Source organism: Aulonocara stuartgranti, assembly GCF_965226115.1.
Source record: "Aulonocara stuartgranti genome assembly, chromosome: 22".
Classification (NCBI taxonomy): domain Eukaryota; kingdom Metazoa; phylum Chordata; class Actinopteri; order Cichliformes; family Cichlidae; genus Aulonocara; species Aulonocara stuartgranti.
The window spans coordinates 16,072,676-16,090,131 of NC_138957.1; the positions used below are offsets into that span (position 1 = coordinate 16,072,676).

General features: G+C 38.8%; 2 protein-coding genes across 5 annotated transcripts; one reads left to right on the top strand and one right to left on the bottom strand.

Annotated features, from left to right (window-relative positions):
- Positions 1-83: 83 nt before the first annotated feature.
- Positions 84-6,233, bottom strand: dazl (deleted in azoospermia-like). 3 transcript variants are annotated; one of them, XM_082520851.1, is made up of 11 exons: positions 6,205-6,233; positions 5,960-6,072; positions 5,159-5,281; positions 4,081-4,172; positions 3,786-3,837; positions 3,618-3,684; positions 3,373-3,512; positions 2,321-2,401; positions 2,054-2,129; positions 1,554-1,624; positions 84-1,373 (listed from the first exon to the last, which is right to left on the bottom strand). In XM_082520851.1, exons 2-10 carry the CDS (start codon positions 5,960-5,962, stop codon positions 1,566-1,568), a joined length of 693 nt encoding a protein of 230 aa, XP_082376977.1. In that variant the 5' UTR covers positions 5,963-6,072; positions 6,205-6,233; the 3' UTR covers positions 84-1,373; positions 1,554-1,565. The 3 variants fall into 3 exon arrangements, with proteins under 3 accessions (XP_082376977.1, XP_082376978.1, XP_082376979.1); XM_082520852.1 differs by lacking the exon at positions 6,205-6,233 and having other exon boundaries at positions 2,054-2,104; positions 5,960-6,068; XM_082520853.1 differs by lacking the exons at positions 2,054-2,129; positions 6,205-6,233 and having other exon boundaries at positions 5,960-6,068.
- A 114-nt stretch (positions 6,234-6,347) lies between these two features.
- On the top strand, positions 6,348-15,246 carry LOC309698409 (dynein axonemal heavy chain 3-like). Of its 2 annotated transcripts, none has more exons than XM_082520854.1 (6): positions 6,348-7,176; positions 14,097-14,304; positions 14,472-14,517; positions 14,644-14,777; positions 14,867-15,045; positions 15,161-15,246. In XM_082520854.1, the coding sequence occupies exons 1-5, from the start codon at positions 7,132-7,134 to the stop codon at positions 14,965-14,967; spliced, it is 534 nt and encodes a 177-aa protein (XP_082376980.1). In that variant the 5' UTR covers positions 6,348-7,131; the 3' UTR covers positions 14,968-15,045; positions 15,161-15,246. The 2 variants fall into 2 exon arrangements, with proteins under 2 accessions (XP_082376980.1, XP_082376981.1); XM_082520855.1 differs by having other exon boundaries at positions 15,223-15,246.
- Positions 15,247-17,456: the final 2,210 nt, after the last annotated feature.

Below are 17,456 nucleotides of genomic sequence, written 5' to 3' on the forward strand. Positions count from 1 at the left end.
GTACCTCCACACAGATCACCAAAGTATGACAAACAGGAAGTTTCAAAATAAGCAAGAGATGGAAAAACATTAACAGCCTCAAATGATAACACATTTCAACTTTTATTTATCAACAAACCCTGAAAAACATGAACAGTAACAACCCTAACAGTGCTGTGCCCAGGCTCTCTGAACAAAACAACACAATCATGTCTGCGCACAGCAACAAGACCTCAGAGGTCAATCTCCATATGTAACTACACAGAACTGGGTCAAAGAAAAGCCGTGATGTACACCACACACCGATGTGCATTTTCAATCACACAAAGCTACTTCTACTATTAAACCTCAAACACATTTTAAGTGCACTTACTGGAAGAAAAATGCCTAAAAACATTTCTCAATTATGACATATCTGTAAAACACTTTGTGTAAACTGCACTAAAATCCCAAAACAAATACAAACTAAACCCTAACAGTGAACCTTGTCTTAAAGAGATGAAATACAGCATATTGTTTTAAATCATGTCCTTCATTTTTTAAGTATGAGTTGATTAATGAGTTAATGTAAACAAAAATTATGCCGTGATTGTCCTCGAGTGTGGAACCACTGGACAAACATTAGACCAATGATGAAGATGAGAAGTAAGTAATAATGATGAGGCGACTGAGATTGGTTTACTGCCTCAACCTACACCCCATGAATCTAAATAAACAACCAAAAAAAAAAAAAAAAAAAAAAAGGAAACAAAAGGAGGGTGGTGCGCTCCAAATTAATGGAATGACCAAGTGCTCTTATGCTATAGTAAACAAGTTAATGAAGATTATTAATCTGAGGAGCATTAGACCAGAACTTGAGTTAGAAGACAAATATGCCAATGCTGAAAAAAACAGATTGAGGTCAAGACATTGTAGTAATATACAAATATATACATATGTACAGAGAGCCCAAGCACAGGATAAAACCCTCCAACCAAACATTTAAAATAATTCCAAAAGTAAATTAAAACTAAAATATAAATAAGCACAAAAGGTGGGCTTAAAAAAGTCGTCCCGTTCTATGTTTGGGATACTTAAAAAGAAAGAAACAAACAAAAAAAAAGTGATCCCATGTGCCAGCTGGTTTGGTGAGGGTGCTTTGCTCTTCCTGTGCTGTCACTGTGATCCATGTGGGTTAAAAGCAGCTGACTGCAGGTCAGCACTACAAATTGTAATTGTGGGATGAGATTAGCTGAAGTGTAAAGATCATGCAGTTTGGTGTTAAAATGGCTCTCAAACGTTTGAGGCATGGAATGAGAGGCGAGGGCATTTGGAAAACAGCCTGAAGAGTTGGGTTACTCCAGATGTCCAGAGTATCAAGGTGTAATCTTGTCTAAATTCTGACTCCCTGAGGCCTGCAGAGAAAGGACAAATAAATAAATCGCAAGTAAGTAAAGTTGTTTTCCCAAATCACACAGACAAACAGAAAAAGTATTTTTAAAAGCGTTGGTCAAACATTTTTGCTTTGTGTGACTTCAATAAAGATTAACAAAGTTCTTAGGAAAATACAACCATTTGCAGTGGTTCTGCTTTACCTGGCATGGTTCTCAGTAGCTGTGGACTACAGCACAGTCAGCATGGTCTGGACTCCACAGTCCACAAAGCTCTGGAAACAAAGTGTAACACAAGAAAAAGAGTTTGGTGGAATAATCCTATAGATGTGCTTCAAAGACATGAACAACTACAAAAACAAGCACAAACAGAAAAGCACTGGATGTGTCATGAATTGTCAAGCCCACAAAATTAACTTTTGTGGAAAAAAGGGAAGGTTAGAGTGCATTGTTGAGCCATTCTTCAGGATGCCAACACAGGCCAGACAACACCATCTAGTGGTGTACATGGACATCACAGTTCTGGACAACAATGACTTTTGTTCCTAGGGGGGCAAACCAAAAACGGAGGGAAAAGAAAAGAAGGGAAAAAACGAAAAAGAAAAAACAAGGTTCATCTGCAATAGTTAACCAATTCTCAAAGAACATCTGTTTAGTCTTTCTTTTTAATGACTTCTATTCTTACTCCTATTCAATGCAGTCACCTGATTGACAGGCCGTGTCCTCTGGTCCGGCGTCCAGGGAGGTGGGGTGTACTGTGTATGAGGGGAGAGGCGTCAGCTGTCAAACAGAGGGCAACAGACAAACCCAGACTCGCTACTATAGGAGGACGGGAGGGTATGTTGGATTGTGGGGTAAGCAGGGCCAGGTGTACTTTAACCAGATTGAACCCCTCATCTCACATGCAGGAGCATATGTGCAATGGCTGCGAGACCCTTTGTGTGGGGGTGTGTGTTTTTGTGTGCGTGTACCTGATAGGCATAGGCATTCTGCGCGTAATTCACTGGCATCTGCGGGATCATGACCCCTCCAAAGTTGGCATAGGAGTATGGCTGCAATCAAAGCCAGTAACAACACATGAAACCACAGCACAGAGTTTGTAGAGCCAAACAACATACCATTTACTGAATAACCGGCCAATTTGGAGATTATTTATAACAAAGCTACTTACAATTGTTGCCTTTTCAATTAAAGTTATACATTATTGTACACTTTGCAACTTTATTCTTTGTGAGGATTAACCAACTGTCTCAGCAAATACATGTTCCATTTTATATTTCAGAAGTATTATCACTGGAGAAAACACAAAACAAATATATATATATATATATATATATATATATATACTTAAAAAGAGACTCCAACTAAAAACAAAAACAACATGACAATAAAATTCTAAACATTTTACAAATTACAATGATAAAACTTGAATAGCTCCGTTTGTTAAACTCACATTCATTAAAATAGGTTAACAACTTCACTGAACATCATCGCACTAGTTTCTTGGCATTATTCCATCCATGCATGTTTTTTTTTCTCCAGTAATTGCATGGAGTTTCTCAGCTGTGACTGACAAATCACATTGCCCTCATCTTCCACCTGTTTTCCTCCTTTTCTAGTGGTCTGTTGCCGTTTTTCCCAACCACATTTATTTTGATGTAAAAACTTCTTTTTTTCTCCCCCCACTTGTGCTGTTTCACTGGATACAACAAGTACCATCTCAAATGTTTCAGCCTGCTTTTTACTTTATCCCCCATAAAAACCACCACCAGTCCCAAGGAAACACTATTGTATCAATTTCTACATGGAAATTCTTTTGTTTTTGCTCAAGCAGCCGCCTGACTTGTGTTTTACAATAGCTTTGGCACTTTCTTGATGATCAATCTAAAGGTAACCATGTTTTCTTATCTAAAATTGGTGGTTATGGTAATATGTAGTTTGTGAGCAAGCGCTTATCGATTACAAATGATCAGCATTTAACAACATTCAATAACAATCTGAAGGTAATTTCAGTGTAAGATACCTGATTGTATGGGTTGCCTCCGTTTATGATGGGCGAAGGTTGTGGCACCCCACCTCCCATGGGTGAGCAGCAAGCACAGTAGAAGTACTGGGTGGGATTCACCCAAGGAGCGGGGCCAACCAGACGCGACGGCATCGACCCTGGATGTGGGGTGGGGGGAATCAGTTTGGCATTAACATTATAAACCCTATTTAGTGAAAACAGAACAATAAGTACATGCACTACCCAACAAACAGAATACATACGAGAGACCCTTTCTTTCATGATGGCAGGGCCCAACTTGAGTTTCCGTCCCTTAAAACTGATCTGTTGCTATGGCAAAAATATTTACAGAAAAAATATATTATTATTATTATTATTCCACATTAGACATATGCATAGACACAAAATAGATCCAATGACGGGCTTCTTACCTCAATGACTGACTGAATGTTGACATCTTCACTGAAGTACACAAATCCATAACTAGGAACAAACACACAAAATAAATCAGAATATCCAAATATATCAAAGAAGTAATAACATTCAGTCTGAAATGTAAGTAGATTAATAAACTTCACTAATACTTCTACATGTTCAATAATCTGATCATCACACTCCAAAATTTAACCTCAGTACGTTGAAACAGAAAGTGAAGCAATAGTCATTTCATTACCTCTTCAAAATCTGGGAGCAAAACCCGAATTACTCTGAACAGAAAAAACTTACCCTTTGCAGATTCCTCCACGGTATGTGATAATCTTTACTTCCTTAACAGTACCATATCTTGCAAAGAAGTCCCGGATTTCATTTTCATCCACCTAAAGATTAAAACAAGTGAAGAGAGAAACCAGATTTTTAGCAGACTGGTAACCTGTCCAGGGTGTATCACACCTGACTCCACAGGCTCCTGACAAATCTCTTCATTTTCATGTGATTTTCAATAGATTTATAAACAAAATTCTTAAGAAAATACCCAGAAAAGTCCTATTATTCCCAGGCCATCTGAGAGATGTAATCTCTCTAGCATGTCCCAGGTCTGTTCTGGGGTCTCCTCCTCCTTTCAAGTAGTGTCTCTACTGTGAGCTGCAGTGCCTGGCTATTGCCACATGTTCTAATTAATACGTTTTAAAAGAACCATGTAGTTTGTTTTTTTTTCTTCTCGAAATGTGTGCAGTTAAAGAAAGCAAATTATTTTTCTTTTAATTTTTGCTCGATATGTTAAACCCCGCCCCAAAAAAGGATTATACACAATTCACCAAATTTAGAGTGGCATGTATGTATAATTTTAAGTGATTTAAATTTTAATTATTAATAATTTTTAATGTCATATTTTAGCTTATATTGGTAAATGGGCTCTAGTAAACAGGATTCACAAATTGTAACATATAAGAAAAATAAATTACCTCTTTTACAAGCATCCTTAATAGTCTGCGTTTTTCTACCCTACTCTGTGTTCCACACTATAATCAATCGAGTCCTTTTTAGCCACTGAAAATACATTCGTATCACTGTTTTGTTGCTTTTCTTGCAATTTCTGCTGCCCTATGACCAGCTCTGTCTTGAAATTAACACTTCTAATATTAACTAGTATTAAGCTAAATAAGTAAAGGATATTCAAGAGTTCAAAAAACAACTGCTGCTTCTGCCCTATGAAAGGAGTATTCTGTGTGACTCAAAATGACTTTTTATCAGTAATGGGATATGTTAGCGTAAAGGTCAACAAGTCTTTTACAACAACTTAAAATACTGGCGTTTTTTGGCAAATGTCGGATAATACTTTCTGGCTTGACAGCTTCGGCATTACCTTCATGTCGATCCCGCCAACAAAGAGGGCATTAGGAGTCAATTTGCCCTCAGGTAAGATGTATCCATTTGACAACTTCAAAGAAGATAAGGTCTGGTTAGCGCTTCTGGGCTTGTTGATATCCTTAAAATTTAAAAAAGAAAGAAAACAACAAACAAGCCATTTCAATTCACAAGCTTATATTTCGGGAATATACCTATCTCTACAAGATCGCGAGTGTGCCTAACATGCGTTCGCTACTCGGAACTGCCACCATGTGATGGCTGCTGGCCCAACCACTAAAACCAATTTAAAAGTGCAGACTTATTTAAGTTACAAAACTTTACTGTAGATTTAGCATTAACTACCCTTGTAAAGATCATATAGTGTCTAAGCCTTATTTTTAATGCGATTTCCCGCAAAAAAAAAAAATCAGCTTGTTCAGGCACTGATGCTAGCAGTAGTGCACCGAGGTCTTCGACATATAAATCTTTAAAAAAATAGAAACTACAAAATAATAAAACAGTATGAAAACACAAGTTTGTTTCGTAAGCCATGTAATTTATGTTAACATTACCTTTTTTCCTTTTTTTTAACAGTTATTGTTAAATGTGGCTTAAATGGGCTGTTAGCTAAAGCAAGTGCGCCTTTTTAACTTTAGCAGGCAAGGTCAAGCTATCAACTAGCTAGCTAAGAGAAAGTTAGCACAGTGATGACTGGTGAGCCGCCGTACCAATTAAGAAGTTAACAAGTACAATAACCTGCATCACTAAGACTGTTGTGCTACACTTTCGGGTGCAGAAATTTAACAGTGGAACTTACCATGTCTAAAACCTGACCAGACACACTGAAAGGTACGCCGTCGACCTTGTTCTGCCCGACAACAGTGACCTCCACCCGTGGTGAAACCACGCCCACCCAGTCCACGTGACTAACTAAAGCAGGACGTGAGTAATGTCATTATTTTCATAATTTTGTTAAGTTAAATAGCATGGAATAATGAAATAGCTGCAAATTAAAATCTCTCAATCGTATGTAAACTTATATGAAAAGTTTTGATGACTCACAATTTGACTCGGTGCTGTGTTTTACATATGCAACAGAATTTATGTGAGATATATATATATATATATATATACATATATATATATATATATATATATATATATATATATATATATATATAGAAGATGTGTGGTATATTCTATCATAAGACATTTTGTTCGGATACCGTCCCGAATGAGATCAACGGTGTTTCAGTTTATGGTACATGATGATTATTCTTGATTTAAAGCCTTGACAGAGCAAACGGTAGCCTGAGGTAGAGTGTGTGCAGATATGTGCAATATGTGAGTGGCGGATTAATACGTGCTACAACCGCAGCATTTCCAAGCTACAGGTTACAACAGCTGGACTTTTAAATTGAAAATCTAACCTGGCGCTGCTCAAAAATCTGCCAGTGTTGCCAACTTAGCGACTTTGTCGCTATATTTAGCGAGTTTTCAGACCTCCTTAGCGACTTTTTTTTTTCTAAAAAGCGACTAGCGACAAATCTGGCGACTTTTTCTGGTGTTGTCGGAGACTTATTTATGACGACTTTTTGCTGTGAAAACGCGTATCGCTCTCAACAAGCAGCGGGTGCTGCCGTGGGCATCTCGCCCGTGCCAGAGTGTTCACAGGTGGAGGATAGTCCTCCCCCAGCTGCAGGAGTTGTTCACACCTATGTGTCCAAACTGCAAATGAATCGCGCATGAGCGAAGCCGCTGCTCCCGCCCTGACCGTTCAATTCTTCTTTTACTGTTATGTTGTTTTGTGGTGCCTATTTCGGGCACTTTTGCCGGTTTTCTGAGAAACCATCCTACTCTGACAAAACGTCCTACCCGTATTATAATTTGACAGTGACTTGCTACTAAACCTAACCCTACCCATAACCTTAAGAAGTATTCCGGATGGGTGAAAGAAAAAGAAGTTAATTCGGCGTTGGTGTAGTGCGCATGCTCCGCGTCTGCGCAGAAACATTGGGCAGGATGTTTTTTCAGGTAGGATGGATTCCCAGAACACCTGTCCAAGCCCGGATAAAGGAGCAGGGTTGGAATTGTGACATTAAAAAAAACAATAATTGCCAAAAGAAAATTAATTTGTAGTTCTAAATACATTCTACATGCATTTAGGACGTTTTCACTGACTTTATGTGACCAATTATGCAAATTAGGCGATGACGTCATTTAGCGACTTTTAGGACAGCCAATAGCGATTTTCCTTACTGAGGAGTTGGCATCACTGAATCCTGCTAGCATAACATTACAAAGACCGAAACGAGGTAACTGACAGCACACCTGCATTTTTCCGGCTTTAGTCTTTAAATCTGACAAGATGTGAATGTGAATTTATATCATTTTTGCTTCTATAGTCACAAGTTCCCATGCTTTTATTTTCCTTTGTAACAGAAAAGCTGAACAAAATGGAAAGGCTGAAAAAAGTAAAAAAAATAAAACTAAAAAATTACTCTGCCACGGGTCGCTGAACTCTACTTGGTTTATAGGGGAGAGAGAAATTGGGTTAAAATATAGGCTTGTCAATGTCCACAGAATATACGTGATGGTTAATGGATAAATTTAACGTTGGCTTCCAGTTTATAAACGTTTGGAAGGGAAAACTTTGTCGTGTTGGTTCCAGCAACAAACAAAAGGCTCTGGCCTCTAACTGCATCAGTTCCTTCTTTCTTGCCTATGCATTTATCCTTCTTTAATTTACAGCATGTTTGTAATATTTCTTTTATCAGTTAATCCTAATTGAAAAATAAGCACTGACAGATCAAAACAATTGGTTTATGCAGAATGCAAATTACGGTAATAAAGCTTTAAGTGTGTGTTTAATTGTCTTTGTGTTCCAACCAATGCTTCCTCTAAGCTGCGTGCGTGCGCAATTGCGCACTGCTGGCACGGTCTCTGCGCACAGAAAATCTGCGTTGTGCACAAAAAAAAAATCTAACCTGAATTGAAATTAAAATAAATACGTTAACAATTCTGTTTTGCAGTGTTAGTCAGTAAGTGACTGGCTGCTCCTGTATGGGATGCCACCTTATCCCATAGTCCAGCTAATAATGCGATTCACATTCGTATATACGCAGCTAATCAACGTCGTTGACAGGCTATAGCTGTGTCCCAATTCAGGGTCTGCACGCTTGAAGTACGCGCACTACGCGTACTATGTACGGTGCGTACTATAAGTACGAGAAGTACGGAAGTGAGAGGCTTGTGAAATGGGACGGACTAGCCTTCGTTGGGCTGTTCAGGTTGCCTAGCAACCATGATACTAACCGCGAGAAACGTTTCATACAGCATTGTTTGACATAAATGAAGGAGAAACAATGTTTTGTTGGTCATTCGTTTTTGTCATGACATCATTTTGATTAGTTGAGTATCTGAGGCTGAGACCACGGGACTGTAAAACATGATAGTTGGGCGTCATTTCTGTACTAAACAGTCATTTCAAGATTAGTTACTAAATAACAATTAGCTAATGTTGGTCATGAGACTAAAATCATCTCACTGTGGTAATGTAAATATAATATGTATTGTCAGATTATTATGATATAGATAGATAGATAGATAGATAGATAGATAGATAGATATTACATCACTGAGCTTGAACTCTGGGTCAAAGATTCAAGTTGCAGTTATTTATATTTCCTATCACCTTAAATCTTCACTCAAAGACAAGTATCTTTGACAGTGTATATATAGATTTATTATACATATGAGACAAGTATTGTTCGTTTAATATGTTGGCATTATTACATTTGGCTCAATGCTTACATATATGTGTAAAAAGGAAAATGTACGAGCTGTGAAAACTGTTTCTGATAGAATGAAGAGTAGACTGATATATTAAATATTCCTTTATTGGGTGAGAAAATCAGACCATGTCATAACTGCTTAAAGTCATACAGAATAGATATCAGAGCCTTAAACAGGCTGACTTCTGCTAAATGGGTCAAACTGGGCAGAAAGTCTACAAACACATAACATCCTTATAGAATATGATGTAACACTATAGATCAACTTACCTCAGAATATATAAAGCATATAAACAATTACAGCAATATGATGCAACAAACACAGCAGTGCTACTAATCCAAAATACTCAAAGCTTCATAGAACTGAAACAAACATTTATTTTTAGGTCCATTCTGCTGCTGATACATATTGAACTGAATATTAAATTTGTTTCTGCCTTTCATAGTGTTTCACTTGAAGGCCCTGAGTACTTTCTCCCACACTGAAAACACTGGAATGTAGGGGTGCAACGATACACAAAATTCACGGTTCGGTTCGGTTCGATACTTTGGTGTCACGGTTCGATATTTTTTCGATACAAAAAATGTTCATGCCTTTTTAATTTGTCATTTATTAAAATTATAAATATATATTTTAACTCAAAAGTACAGTTTTTAAATTTAACCCTAACCCTTGTGCGTGTTTTTTATTTTGACAGCGAATGCGCACCTGCGGACCACTTATGTGCAGCCCTGGTTATTTAGCTCATCATATCGCAGCCACAGAAATTCTTTTGTCCATGAAACCATAAAGCTGCACTTTCTTTTTGCCTTATAGTCTGATTTGTCATAACTTCTCCGTTTTGTGGTAAGCTTTTCTTTGGCTGTCACTTCTTCACCCTGACCTGTCTTATTTGGCTCAGCAGAACTGAAATGCTTTTACACGCTCACTCACATAAGCTCAGCGATTCTCTGCGCGATCAACCTCTCACATGTGTAAGCTGCGGGAGATTTCACTTGTCATGTTTGCATAGTAAGCTAACGATTAATAAGACGATGTCAGAGGAATTGGTGCACAAATTATCATCACTCACAGATCAGTGCTGTCGCTCTCTATACACAGTTCGCACGATTGCAAAGTGAAAGCAAAAAAACAAGCGCAAATTCAAACGCGACTTCAATATGTCACATATTGACAGTGGCTCACCGATGCCAATGACATAATTACCCAGCTACATTTCTGAAAGAATGCAAAAGCATTGACATATAATTTTCCTACAATAGTCCGACGGGCAGGGAAGAGAAAGATTTTGGTAGCCCGACTGAAAAAAATCGCTAGCTCCAGGACGTCGGGCTAGCGATATTGCGAGCCCTGTATCTGATTGAGGAATCACTCATCTTTGGAAAAGAGAGTTTATTACAGAGAAATGGCTCTTTCCAAAATAAAAGCTATACTATCCGCTTCTTCTGGGCTATATTCTCAGCAGCATAAGGAGAATCATGTGCTAACAGCTGTCTAAATGACTCGGCTAAAGTTAGTAGCATGCTTGCTTTTTTTTGTCTGCTTCCACTTGTCTTTGCACTAGGATGATGTCGGCGTAAATGTGCAGTCATATTCGTTGTGTTCCCACTAGTGCTTTCAGGTTAATCTCGTTGAAATGACCTTAACGCCACAACACGGCAAATCTCCGTTAACGAGCTACCGCCGATCGCTCCGTGCATGGGGCTAGACGGCCAACACGTTAACGAGCTAACTGCGCTAACACACTAGTTCACACCAATGTAATTGAGCATTGCATGGCACATCCAACATACTGTTTTACTTTAGTCCATGACTCGCTTACCTTCAGGGTCATACGTCACATGAAAACCAAAATAATTCCAAACGCCAGATCTGAATGAGGTTCAATTTGCCTGTTGCAAGTAGAGCTTAACTTCTGTCTCGCTAGCTTGCCCTGCGCTCTTCCTTCTGACTATGCTGTCTGTGTTGAGCGCTCAGTGGATCTGCGCTCAACAGTGCAGCCTAGGCGGAGTAGTCGAACACAGATTCACTGAGCGCTCAACACAGACAGCATCGTCAGAAGGAAAATTGATAAAAGAAATTACAAATGTTGTATTGTTCGATACATATGCGTACCGAACCGAAAGCACTGTATCGAACGGTTCAATATCGATACGAATATCGTTGCACCCCTACTGGAATGATAAAATTATTTGAACATTACCTAATGAGACTGATTTAGGACAGACAATTAGTTCTTTTAAACTTTGCTAGCAGTCCTTCACAAACAGGGAACAGTCTGTCTATTCTCTCCATCTGTCAGCTGCTGCTGGCTCTTCCTCTTCTTCCTCACACACTGCTGAGTTTGTCCTGGTGGATCATCAGGGGTGCAAAGCCTCACAGATGATGTGCAGCAGTGGGTCCCTCAGTCTGTCCTCACTCTGGACACTTGTAGTTGTCACACATGGAAATCAAATGTGTGATAAGCTGCAGGATTCAAACACAAGTGTAACTTCTAAATACATGTTCATACTTTTATTACACAATCAGAGAGAAAGAAAAAGAGAGAGATTGCAGGACAGACAGGTGACAGTCTCAGGTGTACACTGTTACAAAACAGCACAAGAGAAGGAGGATTTAGTGTTTGTGTTATTACGAGTGCTAAACAAGAAGAGTTTCCAGATGGTACAGTGGACACATGTGTGACTCCTGTGATTTCAGCTTAACGAGTGAACCGTCAGCTCGTTCAAACACACGTTAAAGTCCGTTTGGCTCGACACCACCGAACAGAGGCAGCGATATAACAAAGCTAACATTAACAGTGCAGTGAATCCTGCTTGTGCCGTGATATTCAGGACTGCAAACTGAGCAGCATCACTGACTTTCAGCTTGTTGTGTTTGTGGATATATGACTGACTTTAATTATCCACAGAATCATCAGATTCTCTGTAAGATTAAGGTCGACTATTGAACGGCGTATATTTTGAAGTAAAGGCTTTAAAACCAAGTTAGTACAAACATCACTAATGTCACATAACTTTCCCGACATGTGGCCAACAGTAATGATTTAATGTTCTTCGTTATTAAACATTCGCACATAAATAAGTGACATCATATTCAGTACTTACTTTTGACAGTTCACTCTTCGGACGCTGCCGTCTGCCGTATTTTGTGGCAAAATTATCCACACCCACCGCCGCACTATGTATTGTGGGATATATGGGACCGCGAAGCGTGCACCGGACCACGCTTGATATTTGGGGAAATCGACGGCGCATTTGGAGTATGCATTTGAAGTACACTTTGAATTGGGACAGCCGTCGTCGCGTGGCGGTGACGTAATCGCACTCAAGTACTTCAAGCGTGCGGTCTCTTAATTGGGACACAGCGACCTTATGTTTTTTAGCTAGCAAAGCCGCATGGCTGATGTGGAGTGAAGCCACGTTAATGACAATGTGTACAACCATTGGAGATGTGAGCAGGAGAGACGGAACAATTGACGGAAAAAGTGTGGACTTTATACCAGTTTTTTAAATTGTGTTGATAGGCCATTTAAAACCAGAGTTATGATAAAAATATCTGCAATGTTTAGTTTTCTTCCTGAAGACTATCCTTGTTTATATTTACTGTGGGAAGAAATGGTAAAAACAGCGTTTTATAAGGAAAACGCTCGAAAGCACTCTCCGCCTGTGAGCAAAAACAAAACCAAAAAAACCCCCACCCTTTCCTATTGGTCGAAAAATGTACCACGTCGACCAATCAAAAAATGATATGGCAACATGGCATTTAGTTGTTTAGGAAGGGGGAAAGTTTTAGGAGTGATGGCGGTGTTTTGAGATGTGAGAGATTTGTGACGTTTAACACAAATCTTGTGTAGTTAGTGTGTAGTGTAGTCAATAGTTTTGTTGTGTGTGTCAGAACAACGAGGTGACTGCTGAATGTTACAGGTGTTACAGGAGTGATACATCTCCTGTTGTCAGGCCTGCAGGTATCAGGCTGTTGTTGTCCTTTATCTCATAGTGGACAGAAATTGTTTTTTGGAGTGGCACAAATGATTTGTGTGGCATCAAATTTGATGCAGAACAGCTGATTGTTCTGTAAATAGTTTGAAATGTTTATTTTTTTAAAAAAACAAAACACCTTGGCTGCATTTTTAGGTAAACAGCTGCAAGAAACTTTGTTGTTTGCAAAACTCAGTTACTTTTTTTGAAGAACTATATAATTAATTGCCCAACATTGATCATTATTTACTGTATTTTGCAGACAGAGTTACAGGACTCTTTCCCAGACCACCATACTCATAAAAGTCAAAGCTTTATACAAAGAAAAAAAAAAGAAAAAAGAAGAAAGTTGTGTTTTCAAAATTGGGGTTCAAGTTATTTTTACTTCCAATAGTGTTAACATACTACACAGGTCATGAACAATTTTTTTTAAAATTTTCATTGTAAGTGGGATAAAGCAGTTAATTAAAAGTAGTCTAACATAAATGTAAATGCTGTAATTTGATTATTTTAATAAACCATGTAACTTGGATGGATTTGATGCTGGCGTGACCACAGTGCACACGTCTGATGTCGCTCACAGTGGTCCAAGGGACCGCTCGGGGAGTTTGCGTGTTCGCTCAGACACGTGAAAAATTAGAGGGAACATTGCATGTACAATAACAATAAAAGGCTACTCTATTCTATTCTGTTTAAGGGAACCCTCCTGTACATACAGTCAGAGGTGTTTATTTGAGATGACAAAATTATCTCCATCTGCTCTTGATGACATCATGAAGAGCCATGAGTTGGGAGCAAAGAAACTGTTTGACACTGAGCATTTAGAGCAGTCTGATGTCTGCTGTTGCTCACAGTGGTACACGGGACCGCTCAGGGAGTTTGTGTGTTTGCTCAGACACATGAAAAATTAGAGGGAACATTGGTTCCAACCCTCACTGTTTTCATCCGATTTACAGATGGATGACGACTCCATTTTTAATACAAGTCAGAAGAGAGAATATTCTGTTCCCCCACCTTTGCCCTTGAGCTGTAACAGCGAACCCTCCGAACTCAATCAAATACGAATAATGTTTACGGTGCCGCATATGAACTAGTGCTTTAGAAAAGTCAGTTAAGTAATTGTCTGGAGTTAGAAGCAAAAATCCTTGTGCCACCTTTTAACCTTTTATTTGAACTCAGATCGTCTTAAGGCACAGCGAATACCAAACCATTCTCCAGATCAAATCATGGACGCTGGCAGTTCCATTTAAAGAGCAGCGTCACTACCGAACCCCCAGTGAGTCCATTGGAAACAACTACAGGCCCTGGGCTAAGGATCTGAAAATTAATCAGCTCCAGCGCAGACGACACACTCTCCATCAATCCTTGGCAAAACCAGCGGGGTCTTGTATCCTTTTGAGCTTGTCTCGCTGTGGGATTAAAAAGGGAAGGCTTTGTAAAGCGATGTGAGACTGCAGTATTCTTTGATTTGCTATCTGATAATTTAGTACTTCTTAAGACTTGCCTGAGAAACTTCACTTCAGCATATATTTTTGATCTTAATGAGGCTTTTAGCACTAACACCACCTGGAAAGAGAAAAGCAATAACCCCAAGGAGCAGGTAATTATACATTTAAGCAAACAAATGACATCAGTAACTTAACTTTAAGGTGTTCTTCTTCGTAAAACACTTGATCTAATTCACTCACCCTTTCATAGGGATGCATCTCCTCATGTATCATTTCAGGTCCAGGTCTAGAAGCTTGCCCAGACCCAGCAGGCGACCTATGAGTCCTGAAGAGCAGCTGGACACAATGCTTGAGCAAGAGAAGATGATCAGGGCCACTCAGGCAGAACCTAATGACACAGACCTGGAAGCAAGTATCACTTAATTTAGTGTGTAATTAGTCAGACGCTGATTTAAACCCCTTTTTTTAAACACATGTATGACCTTGACTTTGCTGTCACAGAGGTAAATATACTACATCAACACTGTTCCCAGCTCAGTGTTGGCCCTCCAGCCCTGCCAGCAGATGATCAACATCGTGCAGCTGCTGTCTCCCAACACTAAGGATAGTAAACCCCTCCAGAGTTGAGTGCTGCCATGGAAGAGGAAGTCAAAAGAGATTATTACTTCAGCTTGAAAAGCGTAGGTACTAAACAGTGATAGTAATCCTTAGTGATTGCACACATCTCCACTGTTAGCATTTGTTCTATAATTAAACAGACAAAAACTAATGATTCTTTCATGATCATTTGACCAGTGAACTACATTCTCATGGACCCATTTGAACGTCATCGATTATCCATATGCAGTGTCCCTCAGCTTTTTCCCCAGGAGGTTTTTTCGTGCAGTGTCCAGGGCAACCAGCTACAGGGATGTTAAGTTGTGGCAAAGACAGCATCTCTTTGCTGTCACTCATATTATGCTCCTACTGCAGGAGGTGTGGCTAAGCAGGTAATGTGTTCTTCCTGTTCACTTAGATTATGCTGTTTTACTTGCAGTGCATGGGATATTTTCAGTGAAGTATTTCACTTGTAAATTGTCATACTGAGCGCACAGGAAACAACCTCATGCCTCCCCCACAGCTAATTCAGCTCAGTTTCTAAGATGTAAAGCTAAAATGTTATGCCAGATACAAAGAGAAACAGCATGAGTATTGTGGTGTGAAGCTGAATTTCTGTACTAGGTTGTATTAATTAACTGACTGAACCAATTAAAAGTGTAACTTTTAAAGTGTGAAATGCAAGTCATTATCTTTGATCTCCTTTCAGCTTTTCTTCCTTGAGGTTTATCAAGCTGGAGGACCTTTTTCTCCTCCAACCTCCCCCTCCTACCATCTGAGTTTGAAGTTTGTCCAGAGACAGTGCCAAAGTACAAGAGACGAACTGATTCAAAAGTGAGTATTGCCAATTTAACAGACTGCCTCAAAACAGGCAGCCTGTCACTGAAACTTGTATGCTAATGTCCACACTTAATAACTGTAGTGTAGCTTTACGCTGGCATAGAGCTGCAGTATGTGCCCAGGCAAATCCAATTGTAGGTGCTGGCTCATGTTTCAACCCTGTCCACTCTGTAAGGCCCATGTCAGACTCCTTTTCAGGGATCGCTTACAGTGCCACCTTTTGGGATTCCATCAATACCTTTGTATGTCTGTTGTATTTCAGGTTAGACCATTTAGCAGTCCTCTGGGATTTCTATCTAGAACACTGAAATATAAGCCATTGTAATCTGTAGAAATTAGCATGTGTATGTTAATTCCTGTATGCATAACTCCTACCTGCATGGTTACCTTACCTTTAAATAATGTGCTCAAAGGAAGAATGTTATCAATAATGTATTTTGCACATGTGTTCCTCAAAACACCAATAATGACTGACACAAATAAACAAGTCAGTGGCTTTTACTACATGTGGACTTAGGTTAGACAAAGCATACACTTCCACTCTGTTCTGTGTATTGATGAGCTGTGCCTTTTCCATGTCCAGGCATTCAGAATGGAACCAGCGGTTACAGTTATCACACTGAATCTGTGAACAACAAATACATGAGTTTTCATAAAGACATAAAGTAAATAAGTACATAAATAAAATAATTTGAATCAGAAGCAAATATGTCATCCTAGACAACAAAACTATTTTTAAAACATTGTACCCAGTCAGTGATGGAGGGTCCTGGATTGGGTGGTTTCACTGTTGCACACATAACACAGTTGTCACTGTTGAATACTAATACATGGAAAAATATACATATATGTTAGTGTTCAGCAGTTTGACACGAATAAATAAATGAAACTTAAAGATGTTACACACCTGAGGCCTCAAGTATTGTCTGCGGCAATGTCCTTTGTGCCTGGCCATCTCTTTTTTAGTTGTCAAAATGTAATTTCAGGTTTCTTTGGGAATGCGTCCATTACAAACAAACAAACAAAAATAGAATTAAAGTGAAAATATCAGTACAGCAGGTACAGTTTCTGTTGCATGATAAAAGTTACACACAAAATGATCCTTCTCTTCTTTTTCATGAATCAGACAGACACATGAATGAATCTCAACATGTTTTTGAAGCTGTGTGAGAATGCCCTGTGATCTATATTATGTTACATGAAGTTAAAATACATATGTTCTTTTAAATCTACAAATTGTGCTAATGTCTTTCTCCTTAAGCATTGTAAGGGTATTTTTATTTTTGGAAATTGCTTGTGTCTAGTTTGGAAATACTTGTTTAAATAACTGATAACCATGGATTTTATTACCCTTTCATCTCCAACCATATGTTCAAATATAGAAACAGATGTCCTCCATAAACAGGTGAATGCCCTATTCAGATACTAATCCTTTGTAATTCATGTAAGATGACTGTTTTCTAACAATTCTTTATTCATCTTTAGTGCAGTTTATTAAGCTACAAATTTAAAAAAAAATTATGTTAGAGGGCAGTCTGTGTCACGCAGTTCGAAAGCACCTTTAGATAAAGGCCCTTGGTCCTGCCACTTTTCTAATGACATCACAGAATACCTAATATTTTGTTATAATAATAAAGACGTAAATAATGCATAA